The sequence below is a fragment of the Rhinopithecus bieti genome, unplaced genomic scaffold (assembly GCF_001698545.2).
Source record: "Rhinopithecus bieti isolate Rb0 unplaced genomic scaffold, ASM169854v2 scaffold_29855, whole genome shotgun sequence".
Classification (NCBI taxonomy): domain Eukaryota; kingdom Metazoa; phylum Chordata; class Mammalia; order Primates; family Cercopithecidae; genus Rhinopithecus; species Rhinopithecus bieti.
In genome coordinates, this window is record NW_016813109.1 from 679,732 (window position 1) to 701,860 (window position 22,129).

General features: G+C 47.8%; 1 protein-coding gene across 5 annotated transcripts in view; it reads left to right on the forward strand.

Moving 5' to 3' along the window:
* The window catches only part of PLEKHA2 (pleckstrin homology domain containing A2), a 95,230-nt gene that overhangs the window by 50,927 nt on the left and 22,174 nt on the right, over positions 1–22,129 (forward strand). For all 5 annotated transcript variants that reach the window (XM_017847676.1, XM_017847675.1, XM_017847674.1 and 2 more), the window contains 5 exons: positions 5,562–5,618; positions 13,263–13,311; positions 15,577–15,674; positions 20,652–20,792; positions 21,974–22,120. In XM_017847676.1, coding sequence (XP_017703165.1) covers positions 5,562–5,618; positions 13,263–13,311; positions 15,577–15,674; positions 20,652–20,792; positions 21,974–22,120 — 492 coding nt within the window. The remainder of the gene's footprint in view (positions 1–5,561; positions 5,619–13,262; positions 13,312–15,576; positions 15,675–20,651; positions 20,793–21,973; positions 22,121–22,129) is intronic.

A 22,129-nucleotide genomic window follows, 5' to 3' on the forward strand; every position in this document is an offset into this window, starting at 1 on the left:
TGTGCCACCACACCCAGCTAATTTTTGTATTTTTAGTAGAGACGGGGTTTCACCGTGTTAGCCAGGATGGTCTCGATCTCCTGACCTCGTGATCCACCCATCTCGGCCTCCCAAAGTGCTGGGATTACAGGCTTGAGCCACCGCGCCCGGCCAATTTTTTATACTTTTAATAGAGACGGGGTTTCACCGTGTTAGCCACGCTCGTCTCGAATTCCTAACTTCGGGTGATCCCCCCGCCTCAGCCTCCCAAAGTGCTGGGATTACAGGCGTGAGCCACTGCGTCCAGCCTAAAACCAGGTTCCTGTCTTTTAACAGGAACCTGCCCTGTGCCCTATGTGGTTCCACAAAATTTAGAAGTCCAACAAGTGTACAGACCACTCCTGACTTGTAGACATCCTCATGTGGGATCGCTGCCAGCCAGACACGGCACAGCACGGCACGGCACGGCATGGGAATCTCCATTCCCTCTTCCTCTCTCTCTCCTACCTTTCCTCCCTCCTCTCTGTTGGCTGCTGGTGCAGCAGCCAGGGTGACTCGTGGGCTACTGGCTGGCGTGGCCTGTTCTCTTACCAGCTGCTGTGTCTCTAGGGCAGAGTTAGCAGGACCAGCTGGTGCCTGCAGCCATGACCTCCAACCTGGAGGCACATGGAATCCCTTGGGAGCTCTGGAAACAGGCAGGTGTCTGGGCCCTATCCCAGACCAGTTCAAACCCTGAGAATGAAGCATGTGTCTTAGTTTGTTTAGAAATCTCACAAGGTAGCCAGGAGACATGGTGACTCATGCCTGTAATTCCAGTACTTTGGGAGGCCAAGGCGGGTGGATCACCTGATGTCAGGAGTTCGAGATCAGCCTGGCCAGTATGGTGAAACCCCATCTCTACTAAAAATACATAAATTAGCCGGGTGTGTTTGGTGCATGCCTGCAATCCCACCTACTTGGGAGACTGAGGCACAAGAATTGCTTGAACCTGGGAGGTGGAGGTTGCAGTGAGCCGAGATCATGCCACTGCATATCCAACCTGGGCAACGGAGTCATCTCAAAATAAATAAATAAATAAAAGGTATCTCCTGAGGTGATTCACATAAGCAGTCCTCCAGAACTTCATTCCCACCACCCACTGGCTCCACTTTGTATCTGGTCAGATGCCTTCATCTCGATGCTTCCGTCCTTCTCCCTATGACCCATTCTTCAACTCTGCCCCTACATTTTTGACCCCCTTTTCATTGGGGTTCAGTCCTTTCCTGCCTCTTCTACCTGATCCTGATTCCTGTCCCACAGAGGCCTTGCCTAGGTCGTGGGAACTGCAAATTGAAGTGACCCCCAAGTTGGAACCTGGGAGACGTCACAAGGAAATGCTGTTTGCCAGTGGTGGGCAGAGCTGCATTGGTCTTCCAATACTTGATGAACTCGGTGGGCTTGTATGGACTGGTTGGGAACTTCACCACCATGCAAATATTTTTTTCATTTAAAAATTAAGGAATTCCCTCTGTAAAGCATGACCTTCGTGTGCTTCCGTCCAGTAGGAAGAGACCTAAACTCTCAGAAAAGCATACTCCAAATACAGAGTCCACGGCTAGATTTTGTCCTGTTGACCGGCTGTTCTTAAACTTGGGCCTGTTTAGGGATCACGTGGGAGCATTTTTAAAATGTCCACGTTCTGACCACATTCCATTTAATTCTCATTCAGTGTTCTGTGGGAGAAGCTTGAGCATGGGTTTTGTTTTGTTTTTTTTAATCTCTGTTTTCTTTTTAATAAATAGAGTCAGGGCCTTACTGTGTTACTCAGGCTGGAGTGCAGTGACACGATCATTGCTCACCGCAGCTGGCTAATTTCTTTATTTTACTTTTTGTAGAGACAGAGTCTTGCTATGTTGCCCAGGCTGGTCTCGAACCCTTAGCCTCAAGTGATCCTCCCACCTCAGCCTCCCCAAGTGTTGGGATTACAGGTGTGCACCATTGCACCTGGCCATTCTTGGGGTGTTGAAAACAAGCTCTCCAGGAGATTCTGGTGTGAACCAAAGTTGGAGAAGGATTTGTGTGCCTAAATCCAGAGAGAGGGGAGGTCAGGGCAGGCTGGAGTCAGTTCAGGCTTTGGGGAGGCGAGTCTTGAGTTTGTCCTTTTCCTAGAGGAGTCTGAACTATGGCCAGGGAAGACAGGGGACAGCTTGAGTGGACTCCCCTCCCCAGCTCTGATCCCCTGCCCTTCCCTAGGTGCTGTTTCTTGGCCTTCCTGCCCTGACACCTGGCAGCCCAGGCCCTCAGCTGTGGCATCCCCGCTCTGTCTTCCTTGATCAGAAAGCACCTTCCTGGGGCTGCTGATGTGTCACCCTGGCAGTCAGCTGTCACCGTTCATCTATGTCCAGTCACTGGAGTGGACACTGAGTGTCACTTTGGATCAAGCCTCAAGGATCCTGGGGCTGTTTTCTCCCATGTCTCCCATTTCCCCTGGATGGGGAGGAAGGTGGGAGGGAGGCAGCATCAGACATGCGTCAGATTTTCCTGGCTTCTCCTGGTGTAGAGGACGTACAGTTGAGCCCAGGAGCAGACTGTGGGTGGGGTGTGGGTGAAGGGGTGAGGACCCCTGCCCTTCCCCCTGGGGTCCCTGGGCCTGGAGAGCAGCTGCTGCGGCCTCTTTCTCTCCGAATAGGGAGAGCTGCCAGGGAGGCCGGGACAGAGGGTGGAGCAGCCTCCGAGGGACAGAGGAGATGAAGTAGTTGAAACCTGATCAGCTCATAGTTGTCGTTCCATGTGGGTTAGCGTCTGAATGGTTCCCCAAATCCCACTTCATCACTCATAATTCAGGCTAGGACTCCTGAGGCCGCTGGGCTGTGGTTTGGGGTGAGGAGGGTGTGTTGTGCAACAGCGGCCCTGAGACTTGGCATTTGCATCTTGTAATTAGCGCTGTGGGAGGGGGATTGGGACTCCAATAGGAAGGGGTGGGCCCTCTGGTGTCTTTCCATGGAATTCTCCCCACCACCCTATGAAACAGGGTTTAGCATCTCCGTTTTATAGATAAAGAGACTTGCCTATGGTTACAGAGCGTTAATATCACAGTTAGAATTCCAACAGCTCAAGCTTTTAAAATTACCCCATGCCACTTCCAGGGCACTGCACTGAAAGTCAGCTTTGGTTTAGGCTTTGCCACCAATTAGGTGACCTTGGACAAATCCCCTCACTCACAAGCCACTTTCTAAACTGCAAAATGGGGTCAGGGTGGTGGACCCTTAGTCCCCAGCAGAGTCCTGCGGTTCCCTGTGTCCCTGGAGCCCATTGGTCTCCCTCTGTAAGTCTGACGTTGGGCAGTGTGGTGTCTTTGCCCAGAGCGGTTCTCATTGCCTTTTGGGAGCTGGGGCTCCTATATGGACTCTGATTTAAGGGCTACAAGGCCTCTCTCTCCCTACCCAATAGAGGTTTCCTGAAAAAACAAAAACAAAAACAAAACGAAAAGCAGTCGCTATGTTGTTGAAAAAAATGTGTAAATAGAAGTGTAAATCAGACTGTCCACAGTTGAGATGGCAATCTGGCTGTGAGAGGCAGCTCTTAGCCTACTGCCTCATTGGCGAAGGGAAGAACATGGAGTGCAGAGTCTTTTAGTCTTTTCTAGGTCCCCCGCTCTAAGATTCTCGGGTTCTGAGAACACTTTTTTTGTGGTATTATCCCCGTCCATTTTCTTGCTTGAATTTGCTTCAAACGACATATGTCAATTTAGATAGCTGGGGTTAGAAGGACTCTTACCTACCACCTAAAGAGACATTTACAGAAAAGAAGAAGAAGAAAAAAATATGTAGTGTTTTAATAGAGACAGGGTTTCACTATGTTGGCCAGGGTGGTCTCAAACTCCTGGTCTCAAGCAGTCCTCCCGCCCCAGCCTCCCAAAGTGCTGAGATTATAGGTGTGAGCCACCATGCCTGGTCCACCTGAGACACTTCTTAAGGCTGTCTCCAGATAGGTCATTTAACTGATAATTCTTAGGTAAATTTACTAAATTCCCTTTATCCAAGATTCACCTTCTTTTATTGCTTTGAGAGGACCCCAGGTAATGGAGACTTCAGAGATTTTTCTTGGCAACAATTTAAGAGGTCAGCAGGAGCTATGCACGGAGTCTCAGATTCATGGGGGAATGGTCTGCATTTGAAGCCCCAGAGCTGTGATTTCTGACCTTGATTGTGACTCTGGCATGGAACTGCCCTGGGTTTTCGCTGCTTCATCCCTGCCAATGGGGACAATAGAAAGCCAAAGATGGTGTGCCAGGATAGAGCATATTGTCAGACCTGGTGCCCGTGAGTCTCCTGCTGTCATGATAGTGCATTCACTTCATGTTTTATACTGTACAGACACCTTTCCTTTGCTACTCATAATAGCCCTATCAGGTGGGCTGAACAGATATATATATATATTTTTTATTTCTATATTGCATGAGTTTGTATCCTATGTATTATAAAAAAAAGTTGAACTGGCATAAAACAGGACAGAGTCAGTGAGATCTCAGGGCACACGCAAAAACTATAACAGCTCTCACTTGCTGAGAGCCTTCTACATACAGGGACAATTCCAAGTGCTCTTAAATGTATTTATTTATTTTTTTATTTTTGGGGGATGGAGTCTCACTCTTTCATCCAGGCTGGAGTGCAGTGATGAGATCTCGGCTCACTGCAACCTCCACCTCCTAGGTTCAAGTAATTCTCCTGCCTCAGCTTCCCCAGTAGGTGGGACTACAAGTGCGAGCCACCAAGCCCAGCTTTATATCTTTAGCAGGAATGGAGTTTTGCCATGTTGTCCAGGCTGGTCTCAAACTCCTTACTTGAGGTGATAGTCCCACCTCAGCCTCCCAGAGTGCTGGGATTACAGATGTGAGCCACTGTGCCTGGCCTTCTTAAATGTATTAACTCATTTTTACAGCTTTCTTATGAAGTAGGTGCTATTATCCCTGTTTCACAGAAGGAAAAGCTGAGGCTTGGTGGTTAAGGAACTTGTTCACAGTGGAGCTTATGCTTTTTTTTTTTTCTTTTTTTTTTTAGAGATAGGGTGTGCTGTGTTGTGCAGTGGCATGAACATGGCTTACTGCAGCCTCCATCTCCTGGGCTCCAGCAGTCCTCCCAACGCAGCCTTCCATGGAGCTGGGACTACAAGTGTGAGCCACCACACCCAGCTAATTTTTAAAATTTTTGTAGAGATGGGGTCTTGATATGTTATCCAGACTGGTCTCAAACTCCTGGCCTCAAGTGATCTTCCCACCTTGGCCTTCCAAAGTGCTGGGATTACAGGCATGAACCACTATGCCCAACCTGAGCACACACTTTTACCACTGTACTAGAGTATTTCTTTATAATAGATAAGGCTTGAGGGTAATGTTAATGTCACAGGTTTCCATCAGGAATCCTGAATCATTATCCAGGAATTATCATCACTGTTTCACAGGTGAGGAATGCAAGTTAAAGAATGGTTGAGTACCTTGCTCAGTGTTGCCAGGGAAGTGGCATAAACAGAGCTAGAATCTTGGTCTTCTGTCTGTTGGTGCTGTTTCCACAGCCTTCTTAAAATGAAAATTATGTGTCTTTCAGAATCTGGCAATGGGGGCAGGAGCTGTTGGAGCTTTGCAGCTGACCTACATCTCGAAGGTAATGTTGACCTGGAACTCTGGGAATTCATACTCTGTAAGTGGATCTGGTTTCCAAGCAAGGGAAAGTGTCCAGTCCTTTGGGCATTAGTATTTTGGGATGTTGCATGGTGTTGAAATGCTCCTCTGACCCCACGCACTCCCTATGGAAGCTTAGCTGCTGATGGGTGGCTGTAGAGGTATGTAGTTAGCAAGTTGTTGGAGAGTGGACCTACAGCCTCTTACTGCTTGAAGACATCAATCCATAATGCTCTCAGCTCCTGCGTAGGAGGTGTTACATGGTGGAGGAACTGGGGTAGGGGTGGAACATGACCCATGACCTTTTTTGTAATTGGGACGAAAGAGAACACGAAAACAATTACCAAAAATCCAGCAACTGTGAAGGATTCTCTCAAAGGGTACAGTCAAACAGAAAGTGTTGGGGCTTCACTGGAATTTTGCCATTCACCTGGACAGGATTACTGTGGAGGGAAGGCTAAGAAGGCCCTGAGAAGCTACTCAGATTGCCAGGAAGACATTCAGCAGCCAGATAACTGCTGGGGGTTGGGGCAGGTGGCTGCCAGGCCACCCCCAGTCCAGTTTGTACAGAAGGAGCTGGAGCAGGCCGTCTCTTGTGCTGAGAGCTGGGGTGGGGACTGGTTAACGGTGCCCACATGTAACTGCTGAATTCAGCTTCTATTAGTGGCCCCTCCCTGGAGCAGGCGCCACTGCTGACCTGTGATGCAGCAGTGATAAAAAGGCCGGGAGATTTAGAGCCTCCCCAGAAAGAGGAACTCTTTGTACAGTGAGGAGAGCCAGGTGGCATCCCGCCAGCACTGAGGTTTCGGAAGTCCTATGCTCCCCACACACCCGAACTGCAGGCCTCTTGGGAGCCTCTTCTGCCCTGTGCATCCCTTTTCATCCTCAGGGGCTTGCGGCCTGGGAGCCCCTGAGCCAAGGGTCTACTAGCTCCATCTTGTAACAAGCTTTGGGAGCCTTGCACCCTGGCGGGTCAGGAGATGAACCTGAAGGGGACTGGGGGACTCTGGAGGAGAGGACGCCCTTGGCTGGAGGCAGCCGGCCCCTGTGCCTGTGGTGTGCAGGCAGAGTCAGGCAGACACAGCTCGGTACAAAGGCACAAGATGCAGGGCAGCGTCAGGGTGGATTAAAGAGGGAGAGAATGACCTCAGGGAAGGGGGAAGGGCCTTTTCAAGTCCAGCCTTGCTAGCACAGCTGCCCGCAATTTGTGCATGCCTTGTGGTGAGAAATGTGGCTGTCTCCCCAGGCCAGAGCAGCCAGAGGCCCAGGCCTGCCCGCCCTCCCTGGCTTGTCCTTGTCTTGCTGAGAGCTCCTGAGGTCATTTCTCCAGGAGGGTCGAAGATGGACAATTGAGAGCAGAGGAGCAGAGAACCTCGCAGTAATAAAGGAAAACTGAAACCCTCTCCTGTGTGAGAGGGTCTGGGAAGACTTTTTTTTTTTTTTTTTGGTTGGGGAAGAATGAATTCAGTCTCCTGCTGAATCATGATTTATAAATGCAGCTCAGATGAGGGTTTTAGAGTTGTCAGCCTTGGAGGCTGCCTCATTTAGAAAGGGTGACCTGCTGTTTAGTCCCTTCCCGAGAAAGGCAGGGCTGGGTGGGCATTTTGCAAAACCCACAGCTGCCACTGGGTCGGGTTACACAGAGCTCAGAGCCTTTAACTCCTGCCTGACTCCCTGCCAGAAAGCAGGGGGTTTTCCCAGGATGACATTTAGCCATGGAGGCGCTGGACTCTCCAGTTCTGCATTCCAGGTCATTACTTGTTAACCCTTAGGTATTCCATCCTGGAGGAAAGCACTTGCCACCGTGTCAGGTGGCCTGGCCAGAGGGCAGCGTGTGGGCTGTCTGTTCAGGGTGTGTGCTTCTCTGCTGTCTGCTGAGGGCTGGTGTTAGGAAGATGAGGAAGGGCGTCTGGCCCTGGTCCTTTGGAGAGACAGAGATGAAAGTGATGATTGGATGTCATCCAGAGCATCGACGGCAACAGAAACAGTTCTTAGCAAACTAGAAAATAATTAAAGCTGCCCTTTGACCTCTGCCTCCACCTCACCAGCTGCACAGCCAACCCCACTGTCCCACCCCCAGCTGTGTCCCAGTTGTCAGGGCCTTGCTTTCAGCCACCTCTCAGAAAGAACTTGTGGGGGATCATGGATCCTTTTTCAAGGCTGATGAAATTCATGGATGCCTTCTCCAGGTAAATGCATAAGTGTATGGATACACCCTGCTTTTGCCTGTAATTTCAGGGAGCCCATTAACCTCCTGAAGCTGGTCCAGAGACCCCTATCCCGTGTAGGTGGCTGCTATTCCCCTGCTCCTGATGCCACCTCGTGGGGCAAGGTCATCCCCAGATACCAGGGCAGAGGCTGCAGCAGAGTAGGAGACCTTGTTTTGCTGCCACTGCTTCTGCCAGAGGGGCCCCAGCTCCTCTTCCGGCCATGGGCAGACAGGGTGGGGCTGGCCCTAGCCGTGCCTGGCCGCTGACGAGCTTGCAGCTCCTGTGGTCTGTGTTTGATCTGATAAGCACAAGTTCCTGAGAGTCTGTTGAGCTGTGGAGCAGCCCTGTCTGCGTCACTCTATGGGGGACCTGTGCCCACTCTTTGCTCACATCCCTGACCTCTGCTCGCTGCTGGGGTGTTCACAGGACCCACCAGGCAACCACTGCTGTGCAGAGCCTCAGCTGTGGCCACCTCGACTGTGTGGATGGCTGCACCTTGGTGGCCTCACTGGAGTCAGACGGTCGGGTGACCTCACCCGCCTGCAGCCACACCTCTTCATGAGAGGAGGCAAAGCCACCACGTCTCCATGATAAGTTAGATTTCCTCCTTGCCTTCCTTTCTTTTTTTTTTTTATTTGAGACAAAGTCTCACTCTCTCGCCCAGGCTGGAGTGCAATGGTGCAGTCTTGCCTCACTGCAACCTCTGCCTCTTGGGTTCAAGTGATTGTCCTGCCTCAACCTCCCAAGTAGCTGGGATTACAGGTTTGTGCCACCATGCCCAGCTAATTTTTGTATTTTTAGTAGAGATGGGGTTTCACCATGTTGACCAGGCTGGTCTTAAACTCCTGACCTCAGGTGATCTGCCTGCCTCGGCCTCCCAAAGTGCTGGGATTACAGGTGGGAGCCACTGTGGCCGGCCCCACCTTGGCCTTTCTTTCCGTGGGACTCAACAACAGGTAGAAATCATTTCATTGTCCTCTTTTGCCACTCTGTGGCAAAGAGGAATAGTGTTTTTACTCTGGCTTCACCTATTGTGAAGCTGATCAGAGACATTGACGGTCTTACCCTTGCAATGAGCCAATCAGGGCAGAACTAGAACTGATGCTGTTAATTCAGCAATGAGTTGGTAAGCCATTAGGCATGAGGCCAATGATGGTTGCACACGCATGCACTCATGCGTGCACTCTCACATGCCTCCTAACCAAAACTGGATAAACAGAGGAAAACAAACAAACACGAAGCCAGACTGTCTCTTTGAAGGCTCCAGTTCCCATAATAAACCCATGGGTAACATTCTCACAGCACAGGCTGACGAATCGGTTGTAGTCAAAATGAGCATTTGTTATCCAAGCAGTGAAAACTGTCCACCTGTGGTGCTCTCTCTAGTCAGTGACAAATAGGAGTTTTTCAGAGAAAAGGCAATTCTCCTAATAAGCCAGAAAGGGGCTTGGAGTACCCAGCTTTTCAATGTCCTTCTAAAGCTGGAAGTAGACTGGGCACAGTGGCTCATGCCTGTAATCCCAGCACTCTGGGAGGCCAGGAGTTCAAGACCAGTTTCGGTAACATAGTGAGACCCAGTCTCTACAAAAAAAAATTAAAAAATAAAAATTAGCGAGTGCCTATAGTCCCAGCTACTTGGGAGGCTGAGTTGAGAGGATTGCTGGAGCCCAGAAGTTTGAGGCTGAATAAGCCATGATTGCACCTCCGCACTCCAGCCTGGAGACAGAGTGAGACCCCATCTCTTAAAAAAAAAAAAAAAAAAAAAAAGCCAGGCATGGTGGCTCATGCCTATAATCCCAGCACTTTGGGAGACTGAGGTGGGTGGATTACCTAAGGTCAGGAGTTCCAGACCAGCCTGGCCAACAAGGCAAAACCCCATCTCTACTAAAAATACAAATAATTAGCCAGGTGTGGTGGTGGGTGCCTGTAGTCCCAGCTACTTGGGAGGCTGAGGCATCACTTGAAGCCGGAGGAGGGGCAGAGATTGTAGTGAGCCAAGATCCCACCATTGCACTCCAGTGCCTGAGCGACAGAGCAAGACTCTCTCTCAAATAAATAAATAAATAAATAAAGCTGGAAGTAGAAGGGGAGACATGAGATAGGTGGGTTCTGAGGGCTGGGGTGGCCAAATACAGTTCTGCTGTGGTCAGGATTATTCTGAGATCAGGGGCAGAACAACCAGGAGTTACGGACCAGAGGACTGCGGGAATGTGGATGCCGAGGGCCAAAGCAAGAAAATGAATTACTGACAGATCAACACTCAGGTGTAAGCGGGCCAGAAGCCTACGCCATGGTCTAGATTGAATGGGGGGCTGGGGGTCAGAAATCCAGGAAGCAAGATGCCTAGGAGCCTGGGCTATTGTGTTAAGGAGCCACCAACGTCCTCTTACCTGTGAGTTCACACACAAAGGAATTTGGATCCTCTGTGTCTGAACTTGGGATAAGTGGGTTTACTTTTGCTCAAATTTTCATTTTTTAGGTCTTTTTTAGGCTCTGTGGCTTCCACCTCACATCTCAAAATGCATATCCCTTATTAAATATAATTGGCCGTAATATATATATAAAATATTTGAAAGGATTTTAATCATTTTACTTTTGGAATGATTTGGCTCTGAGTAACTCATCCAGTTTGTAACTGGCTCTAATTTCTGGGCAGTCATCTTGCACACACACAAAAGGATTCTTGTGAGCTAAGAAAATCTAAAGTATTTTTTTTTTTTTTCAGACAGAGTCTCGCTCTGTCATCCAGGCTGGAGTGCAATGGGATCTCGGCTCACTGCAACCTCCGTCTCCCAGGTTCAAGTGATTCTCCTGCCTCAGCCTCCCAAGTAGCTGGATTACAGGCATGTGCCACCACACCCAGCTAATTTTGTATTTTTAGTAGAGACAGGGTTTCACCATGTTGATCAGGCTGGTCTCGAACTCCTTACCTCAAGTGATCCACCCGCTGTGACCTCCCAAACTACTGGGATTACAGGTGTGAGCCACTGTGCCCGGCCCAGTACCAATTATTTTCAAATGAAAAATTTTTAAATGTTTCATTGAAAAATTAATGACGTTTACTTGATGTAATATCTTGTATGAATTTAAATAATTGTCAGGGAGGTTGATAGAATGTTACGTAGGCATTTATTAACACTAGATATAGCATCTTCACTTTGTATGTAGGAGGCCAGGCTTTCAGGTTTCATACAGTTTTGCAAGCCCAGAGAAACTCATGGCCCTCAGCGTTTTGCCCGTAGTTCCAGGCGGGACACCGCCTGTGTTGATGTGTGGAGTGAGACTTCAAAGGAAATGAGGTATCAAAAGCTATAAATAATCCCTCCTGGGTTGAGCAGATTCTTTGTGGAGGAATAGCTGTCTTACCTGCACTATCATATTTAACCCTTTTGTTAACCCTATGAAAACATGACATTATGATCCTTTATTTGATAGAACAGGAAGTGGAGGTCATTCAGCTTCAACACCTGTCATTTGAGACTGTCTGTCTCTGACTGCCTGATCTTCTTTTGATCTTTTATAAAATGCTACCTCAGTTCCCATTTATTTGGGGCAATATTAATTTTGGTTAAGGAATCTGGGCAGCTGTATAGCAAGAACATAGAGCCAAGAGTAAGAACCTAGATAGACTGGTGAGTCAGTCATTGTTAGACCCTAACTGCTGTCAGCCAGGAAGAGACTTTAATTTCAATTCAGGACTTTTTCTTTAGCACCTGGCTTCTGATAACGCTGCCCATTACAGTAGGAGCCAGCTGGTTGTGGTGGTTCATGCCTATAATCCCAGAACTTTGTGAGGCTGAGGCAGGAGGATCACTTGAGGCCAGGAGGTTGAGACCAGCCTTGACAACATAGTGAGACCCCATCTCTAAAAAAAATAGAAAAATTAGCTGGGTGTGGTAGCACACACCTGTAGTCTAGCTTCTTAGGAGGGTGAGGTGGAAGGATCACTTGAGCCTGAGCAGTCGAGGCTGCAGTGAGCTGTGATTGCGCCACTGCACTCCAGCCTGGGTGACAGAATGAGATAGGGTCTCATTCTGAGCTCAAGTGATCTTCCAGCCTCCTGTCTCAAAGAAAGAAAACCCAAAAACACTCACAAGCAAATAAAATAAAGTGGGAACCACTCCTGGAGCCCCTAGGTGAGGACACATTGAAGAATACCCTTGGCTGGAAAGGGATGGAGAGAATGGTATCCAGGGGAGGACTGTGACATCATGTGAATAGTCCCCGGCCTAGGACCCATGTGAAGGTGACTGTCTCTTTAGAGGCCTAGTGGTGGAGGCTGGCTCCAGGGAGGCTCAGCCTCCATCAAGGATTGTTCCTAATCTTTGTGGGCATATGGTGGAATGTGAGTTGCTTTTCTTTTTTCTTTTGTTTGAGCCTGAATGATGTGAGTTCACATATGCAGATACTCAGGAGTGTACGTGCCAGGGGTAGGATTGCCAGAGCAAGATGAAATGCAGCAACAGGAGGTGTAGAAATACCTCCTCTATTTCATGCCCTTCCCTGAGATGTATAGGCATGTTCTCCGATTCCATCAGCCCCTCTCTGGGCACCTGGAAGGTGCTTATTTTCATGGTTAGGCCATCAGGGCAGATGCAAAGGCAATTGTTCCTTGTGTCTGAGTGCAGCGTGCAGCCTGCTGCTTCGTCTCTCTGACCGTTCTGATTGGAATCCATGCATTTGTGGCAATATTGCCTTTAGCTTGGAGAATGATTTAGGGAGAGGGTTGGCGGATGAAAGAGGAGGGGAGGAGTGGAATCTTGCTAGTGTGAATGAGGCCAGGATAGGTTTCCGTCAGGACTTAGTGGCTTTTAAAAGTCTTTTTGGAGCTGGGCGCAGTGGCTCATGCCTGTAATCCTAACACTTTGGGAGGCTGAGGCGGGACGATTGCTTGAGCCCAGGAGTTTGAGACCAGCCTAGGCAACACAGCAAAACCCCGTTTCTGCAAATATTTTTCTTTTTTAAAAAAATTAGCGAGGCATAGGGGCGTTTAAAAAAAAAATTAGCCAGGAGGTGGAGGCTGGAGGATCACTTGAGCCCAGGAGTTGGAGGCTACAGTGAGCTATGATTGCACCACTGTACTCCAGCCTGGGTGACAGAGTGAGAGGCTACCTCTAAATAAATAAATAAATAATAAACAAAAGTCTGTTTGTAAAGATGAACAGACCTCAAGATAATGGTTATCTCTGGTGCGTGGGGATTCTATCAGGGAGGGGCACACAGGGCTTCTAAGAAATAGGACTGATAATGCCTGTTTCTTAATCTGGATGATGAGTACAGAGTTTTCATTTAATTATTATTTTTAAAAAATGTAGACATGTTTATTGTACTCTACATGTATGAGAAATTTCACAGTAAGAAATTTTCAACATTGTAAGAAACATATTCATGTTTCTTTTATTTCTTATTTGATTTAGGTGAGCATAGCTACCCCAAAGCAGAAACCAAAAACTCCATTTTGCTTTGGTAAGTACTGAGCCAGGGGAGGGACTTGTTTAATATTGATATGGCAACTTCCTCTTTTGCTTGGAGACAGTCCTGTGATCACATGTGACTATACCCTGTGCCAATGAGTGACTTAAATCACAGTGACGGTCCTGGGTGTCAAGTGATATTGCTTTCCCTGGTCTTGCTGCAAAGGTTGTTAATAACATAGGGACAGAGGTCCAGGGACTAATAACATTTCTGTTTTCTTTCTTTTTTTGGTTTTAGTTTTTTTTTTAATTGACAATAATTGTACATATTCATGGAGTACATAATGCATAATTAGCATATCTGTATTAGTCTGTTCTTGAACTGCTATAAAGAAATACCTGAGACTGAGTAATTTAAAAAGAGAAGAGGTTTGGCCAGGCCTGGTGGCTCACACCTATAATCCCAGTATGTTGGGAGGCTGAGGCGGGCGGATCACCCTGAGATCAGGAGTGAGACCAGCCTGGCCAATATGGTGAAACCCCATCTCTACTAAAAATACAAAAAAATTAGCTGGGCATGGTGATGGGTTCCTGTAATTCCAGCTACTCGGGAGACTAAGGCAGGAGAATCTCTTGAACCTGGGAGGTGGAGGTTGCAGTGAGCTGATTTCGCACCATTGCACTCTAGTCCACCTCAAAAAAAAAAAAAAACAAAAGAAGTTTAATTGGCTCACTGTTCTGCAGGCTCTATAGGGCTAGAGGAGAAGCAAGAAAGAGAGTGGGGAGGTGCTACGCACATTTAAATAACCAAATTTCACAAGAACTCACTATTATGACACGACAGCACAGGGCACGGTGTTAAACCATGAGAAACAGTCCCCACGACCCATCATGATCCAATCACCTCCCACCTGGCCCCACCTCCAACATTGAGGGTTATAATTTAACATGAGATTTGGGTGGGGACACGGATTTGGGTGGGGACAGAGATCCAAACTGTATCAATGTCCATCATCATTTCTTTTAATAATTGTCCATATGCATTTCAGTTTTCTTGATGCCACAAGGCAGGTGCAAAATGTCCACTAGAAGTTTCTGCAAACCCTTATTTTATAGCTGAGAAATGGTGTGCTCAGAAATGATGGAGGACTCAGAGGAGAGGCAGATGGCAGTGCCAGGAAGGGGATAAGACAAAGGAAGGAGAATTCTGTTGAGGGTCTCAGTTACCCAAAGAGTGACATGTTGGGGGATGGTGTAGGAAGCAGAGTCACCGTGCACGGGTGCCTCAAGTCAGGAAGCAGTCAGTGAATTCAATGAATCCATCATCAGATAGTTACTTGGCTCCTACTATGTTCTCAGAACTGTGCTAAGTGCTATGAGCAAATGCTAACAAATAGTTTCTATTGCCTATCTGGGGTGGTCCTGAATGTAAGTTTTACAAAGGCAGGGATTTTCCTCTGCCTTGTCACTGTGGTATCCTCAACACTTAAAGATGGTTCCTAGCGCATAGTAGGTGCTCAGTAAATATTTGTCAAATGAATGAATGAAGGGATGAATTCTGCATCTACCCCATGAGACTCACCTCCTACAGTTCAAGCTTATGCTAAGAGAATAAAATATTCCCTTGAGCTATTCTCTCTCCCCACTTCAGATTAGTTCAAACTTCTTTGGTACCCTCATTCTTCTATTTCTTGCAAATTTCATAGCTAAGCTCAGAAATGACTGTCACGTTTTGTGGTTATCAGATCTAAAAATATATATATGTAATAATAATGAACCTGGAAGTAAATTGTTGACTTAATGGAATGCTCAGAGGAAAGAACAGGTTGAGAGTGAGGCCGAGGTCACAGATTTGATCTCAGGAAAGCTTCGTTCTATTTCCCAACCACAGACAAGACTCCCAGTCCAGACCACTTGTGCCAGTGGAGACCAAGCATGGGTCCAAAATTCTGTATATACCATGATGACAGTAAACGTATTAGCACCGCCAGAATGCGGTTCACAGTTGTGTCTTGTTGATGGCAGACCAGCAGCCTCATCACTGCAGAACAACGCACTGAGGCTGCTGTTAACACGGTCAGGTGTTGTTCCTGTGGCCAATGGGATGTTTTTAAAGGTGGGAAAGAGAGTGAGCAGGTGTGGCCTGAGGCTTCCTAAATTCCCAAGGAAATGACTTAGCATCATGGGAGATTTCTTGTTCTGCTTTGTGGAGTTCACTCATCTTTCTCCCTCAAACACCTTAGCTTTGTGGAGACTTGTTGTGTTGCTTGTATTCTGACTCGGGAATATCTTCCCTTCTTTTCTGTGGCTTTTGTAGTTATCAATGCCCTGTCTCAGAGATATTTCCTTCAAGCCAATGACCAGAAAGATATGAAGGACTGGGTTGAAGCCCTGAACCAAGCCAGCAAGATCACCGTAAGTTTGGTTTCTTTTGTTTTCTGGGGGTAGTAAAAGTGCCTCTTCCCAGGCTGTGGCCTTGGTGGGGTTGGGGAAAACCGAGATGGCAGTGGGGACTTTCCCAGGATCCCGGTCTGTACCCAGTTCTCTCCCACCTCTTCTTGTTCCTTGGCTTACCAAGCACAAGTTGAACTGAGAGTTTGAGTTTGAATCAAGTTCAAGGGGAAGTTCATGGAGCGTCCCCTTTGTGCTTCCTGGGAGGGCTCCCGGTCAGTCATGTTTTGGGTGATTCTGGGATGCTGATTCAGAATGTGGTAGGATTGGAAAATGGATTGCTGACTGTGAAAAGTCAAGTAACAGGAAAAGCATATGGGGAGAGAAGGCAGAACTTTTTCCCAGCTTGGGGGGATACTCTTCTTACTTTCAGAGGCTGCCTGCAGGGTCAGTCCAAGCCATCTGCCTCCCTGTCCTGGAAAAGCCTTCTGTTTAAAAGCATCACAGAGCTAGTTCATGGGCTGTCCTACAAGTGTGTTCTTTTTCCTTGAGTTGGCTCATGAAGAATTCCTTTCCTTTTCCTTAGAAATACAGAAAAAGAAAGGAAGAGGGTAGGAAGGATGGAGAGGGAAAACTGTATGTTTTGGAAAAAACTAGACTTTTAATCAATAAGACAGGCAGACTCCTGGCTTATATAGATCATGGCTTGTATGCTGAAAAGTTTGTTTCTGTATCATACAGTCAGAAATGCTTATGTTTGAGGAGCTTCCAATAGTGACTATTATGTGCTGTGGCAAATTATCTTCCCAGATTTCTCAGGGTTCCTATGAACAACTGTATAGAAGAAATTTGTACACGTATCTAGTATTCGTGTTGCTAGACCCAACCTGAGTATAATTGAGTCCTATAAGCAGTTTTGCTGATTAGCTTCTTTTTCTCATAAACCTTGGTAAACCCGTGAAAAGAGAGAGTGATGAAAAGAGAAAGGATGAATGGCTGGGTACAGTGGCTCAGCCTTGTAATCCCAGCACTTTGGGAGGCTGAGGTGGGTGGATCACCTGAGGCCAGGAGTTTGAGACCAGCCTGGGCAACATGGTGAAACCCCATCTCTACTAAAAATACAAAATTAGCCGGGCGTGGTGGCACATGCCTGTAGCACCAGCTACTTGGGAGGCTGAGGCAGGAGAATCACTTGAACCTGGGAGGCGGAGGTTGCAGTGAGCCGAGATTGTGCCATTGCATTCCAACCTGGGCAACAAGAGTGAAACTCTACCTCAAAAATAAATAAATAAATAAAAATAATTAAAAAAAATTAGCGAGGCCTGGTGGCTAACACCTGTATTCCCAGCTACTCAGGAGGCTGAGGCAGGAGGATCACTTGAGCCCAGAAGTTTGAGGCTGCAGGGAGTTACGATTTTACCACTGTACTTTGGCCTAGGCAACAGAGTGAAACCCCATCTCTTAAAGAAGTCTCAGGTAGCGTAAGCAGTTTTGGAAAGGCTCTGCATGTTCATCTGAAGCAGTGCATGACACCGGAGCATAAGCGGTGACAAACAGTGTTCTTCGGGATTTTGAGAGGAAACACAGCAGCCAAGCTTCTGTTCCTCCTTTTCTGGCCACTGGGAACTCTAAAAAGTTACTTTCCGGCCGGGCGCGGTTGCTCATGCTTGTAATCCCAGCACTATGGGAGGCCAGAGTGGGCAGATCACGAGGTCAGGAGTTCAAGACCAGCCTGGCTAACATGGTGAAACCCCATCTCTACTAAAAATATAAAAATTAGCCGGGCATGGTGGCGGGCACCTATAATCCCAGCTACTTGGGAGGCTGAGGCAGGAGAATCACTTGAACCCAGGAGGTGGAGGTTGCAGTGAGCTGAGATCGCGCCATTGCACTCCAGCCTGGGCGACAGAGCGAGACTCCGTCTCAAAAAAAAAAAAAAAGTTACTTCCCTCCTTCTTTGCTGGGTTTCAGGAATTCATCTGGATCATTTAGGGGAAATTTCTGCCTGTTCCATGGTGATTTTAATCACTAAATATCAACTAAAAATCAACATCCTTAAAAATGTGGTTACATAATAACAGAACTCAACAGAAAATGAGAAAGAGTAGCTTAGGTAGGTGGTGACATGTAGCAACAAGGAGTCAGGCAGTCCTAGAGCCAAATCACTTGATTTTAATGAGCATGAGTTGACCTCATCTATAAAGAGAAAATCATGCCTGGTTGATAAGATTAGTGATAATGCAGCAAAGAGCTTATCAGTGCATTGCCTGGCACTGAATGGAGGCCCAAAAAAACTGTAACTGTTGGTATCTCTCAGCCAGAAGGAAAATAGAAGGCGGAATTTCTGGCCTGATTTGGAGAGGTAGGGAGGGGGCAGAGGACATCCTTGTCTATGTAAACTGAGTGGGCAGTCCAGGAAGAGAAGGTCTCGTCATCTTTGTAGGGGCCCAGCATAATCAGGGTGCTCTTATTGTTTTGAACAGACACTAAATGACAGGTCTCTCATATAGCTCTGAGCTCTTGAAAGGGTCTGGATCCTTAGGTCTTTCTGACTCTGAAAGCTATAGAAGTGGGAGAGGACCTTAGCTTTTCTCTTGAAGTCCTGGTGACGTCCCGGCAGATAGATGTAGGGTGTTGCATTCTCCTAAAGGTGGGGCATTGTGATGCTGGGGCACTGGTGGGAAGTCAGGGTTTAGTAGACATTCAGCCGTTTTTTTGTTTTTGTTTTGAAACAGAATCTCGCTCTGTAGCCCAGTCTGGAGTGCAATGGCGTGATCTCGGCTCACTGCAACCTCTGTCTCCTGGGTTCAAGCGATTCTCCTGCCTCAGCCTCCTGAGTAGCTGGGGTTACAGGCGCCCACCACTATGCCCAGCTCATTTTTGTATTTTTAGTAGCAACAGTTTCACCATGTTGGTCAGGCTAGTCTTGAACTCCTAACCTCAGGTGATCCACCACCTTCGGCCTCCCAAAGTGTTGGGATTATAGGCATGAGCCACCGTGCCTGGCCGACATTCAGCTGTTAATCCTGGCTTTGGGTAAACGACTGAACAGTTCTGGGCCTCTTTTTTTTTCTTTCTAACAAAATGAAAGATTTCCTCAGCATTTGCAGACTCTAGTGTAAATGAGTGAAGTGGGCAAGGAGGAAGAAACATGAGAACAAGAATGAGGATAAGTGACATCTGACCCCTGGCCTCTCCCATTCTGCTGGGGAGAATGGTAGAGACTATGCAAACACGGAATGTATTTTCTGTCTAAAAGGGAACTGCTGCAGAGCTGAAAATCTGGATTTTTCTGTGAAATATCCCAAAACTTAGATGCAGATTTTAAAAAACACTGCATATGACTGACCAGACATTGTTTGGGCAAAGTTGGTGGGTGGGCCACCAATTTGCAACCTCTGTCCTGTGATTTCCAGCTAACCATAAAAATTCTATGATGGGTCGGGTGCGGTGGCTCACACCTGTAATCTCAGCACTTTGGGAGGCCGACGCCGGCGGATCACGAGGTCAGGAGATGGAGACCATCCTAGCTAATACGGTGAAACCCTGTCTCTACTAAAAAATAGAAAAACTTTGCCAGGCATGGTGGCAGGTGCCTGTAGTCCCAGCTACTTGGGAGGCTGAGGCAGGACAATGGTGTGAACTCGGGCAGCGGAGCTTGCAGTGAGCCAAGATCATGCCACTGCACTCCAGCCTGGGCGGCACAGCGGGACTCTGTCTCAACAACAACAACAACAACAACAAAATTCTATGATGATTTAATCAGCTGTGGTACCACATCTCTGTCAAGGAAGAACAAAGATAACTCATTCTTCCAAAAGGGTTCTGTGTATAATTATTAGTACCACCTGGGAAGCCTTAATTAAAATATTTTGTAATATGTTTTTCTTTTAGTTGTGTTTCTAAAGCATTTAATATATTCTATCATTTGATAACCACAACAATGGTTATGATAAATATTATTCCTCTTTTCATTTTCTACATGAGACGGTTTAGGCCTAGAGAGGTCTGATGGTTGCCAAAGGTCGCTCAGGTGGTTTGTGAGAGATGAAGGGTTATACCACATGCCTTCTGGCTCCAGACTTCATGGACCCCTTGTTCTGTCTCTACCAAGGCATGCATTTTTACCTGTTCCATCTGCCCAGAATGACTTCTCCCAGCTTCATGTTCCTGATTTCTTTTCTTAGTTTATTATTTTTTATTTTTTTCGAGGCAGGGTCTCTCTTACCCAGCCTGGAGTACAGTAGTGTGATTATAGCTCACTTCAGCCTCCAACTCCTGGGCTCAAGAGATTCTCCTACCTTGGCCTGTTGAGCAGCTATGTGCTACCACACCTGGCTATTTTTTTTTTTTTCTTCCCATTTTTAGTAGAGACAGGATCTCACTATGTTCTCCAGGCTGGTCTTGAACTCCTGGGCTCAAGTGACCCTCCTGCCTTGGCCTCCCAAAGTGCTGGGATTACAGGTGTGAGGCCCCAGACCTGGCCCTCAGCTCCTGTTCACCCTCCAGGTTGCCGTTTGAGTGTCTCCCTGCCTCCTCCTCTGGAGACCTCCCTGCCCACTCCGTTTCCAGCAGGTCCCCTGCTGTGCACCTGCCTCAGCTCCCTTGATCTTTTTTGTGCCACTCACCACCACTTGTAATTACTCTGTTTGTTTTATGTACTTTTTTGTCATTCCCCCTACTAGCATGTAAGTGCCATGAGGGTGGGGACCCATGTGTGTTTCACTGACACTTTATCTTGGGTTTCTAGCCAGGGAAGGGCTGGCTCCTAAGTAGGTGCTCAAGAAATTCCTGGAGTCAGTTTGTATCTGTGTTGGGGGAGGGCGTTGCTGGCTGAGACGCTCATATTCAGATTTGGACTGCGGAAGGTCTGGGGAGGACATGCAAGTCTGACTGTAATTTGGCACATTAGCTTTTCTCATGGCACCCCCATTCTGCTTTGGGCTCCCCATGTTTCCTAAACATCTGTTCCCCATTGACTGTTGCTGCCGCTCTCCCCAGGTACCCAAAGGTGGGGGCCTACCCATGACCACTGAAGTTCTCAAGAGCTTAGCAGCTCCTGCAGCCCTGGAGAAGAAGCCACAGGTGGCCTACAAGACGGAGATCATCGGAGGGGTGGTGGTCCACACACCCATCAGCCAGGTGAGGGGCCTGACTGGGGCTGCCGGGGGAGTGGGGGTGTAGAAGTGTCCATGGTGTGCCTGTGATGTGCTTGGAGCACTGTACTGGGGAAAATGAGGGTGGGAGTTGGAGGGGAGCTGGTGCCAGTGGAGCCATCAGGGAAGTGCAGGGCATGTTACAGCCCCATTCATGGGTGTTAGTGACAGCATTGCAGAAGTGGAGGCCACTGCATCTTGAAGCCGAATGGCCTGTGCAGTTCTGTGCTGGACACAGGAGACACAGAAGATGAGGGTTTGTGAAACCTGTAGGAAATGGGATAGACGAAGGCAAACAAGGCTGGAAACCAGCCCGGTGTCCCTCCTGGTTCACATTCTCTGTCCTTCCCTTTCTTCTGGGTCGGCCCAATCTCCCTGATGCTGGTTCTGTGAAACTACCCGGTAAAGTGCATGACAGAGCAAAGGAAAGGTTTATTTTCCTGTTTTAATTATTTATATTTATGTAAGTTTTTTTTTTTTTTTTTTTGAGTTGGGGTGTCACTCTGTAACCCAGGCTGAAGTGCAGATACACATAATCACGACTCACTGCAGCCTCCGCCTCCTAGGCTCATGCAGTCCTCCTACCTCAGCCTTCCCAGGCTCAAGGGATCCTGCCACCTCATCTGGGGCTATAGGCATGAGCCACCGTGCCTGGCTAATGTTTTTTTATTTTTTGGTGGAGATGGGTTTTTGCCATGTTGTTATTTAATTTTTTTAGACAGGGTCTCACTCTGTTGCCCAGACTGAAGTGCAGTGGTGCAATCATGGCTCACTGCAGCGTCAGACTCCTGGGCTCAAGCCATCCCCCCACCTCTGCTTCCTGAGTAGCTGGGACTACATGCCTGGGTAATTCTTTTTTTTAATTTTTAAATTTTAAAATGAAAATTAAACAAAAATTTTAAAACAGTTTTTAATTTTTTTTGTAGACCTGGGCAACAGGTCTCACTCACTGTGTTGCCCAGGCTGGTCTAGAACTCCTGGGCTCAAGCGATCCTCCCGCCTTGGCCTCCCAAAGTGTTGGGATCACAGGCGTGAGCCACTGTGCCCACCATTTATTTCTTCTTTGACTTAGGGCAAAGAGGCCAGAGATTCAGGCAGGGGGAGGTGGATGGGGCTATGGCTGCATAGAGGCAGGGAGGCGCTGATCCTGACACTGTTTCCTTGCAGAACGGTGGGGATGGGCAGGAAGGGAGTGAGCCTGGGTCCCACGCCATCCTTCGAAGGTCTCAGAGTTACATCCCCACGTCAGGCTGCCGTGCTTCCACCGGGCCTCCCCTCATTAAGAGTGGTTACTGCGTGAAGCAAGGGAATGTGGTGAGTGTC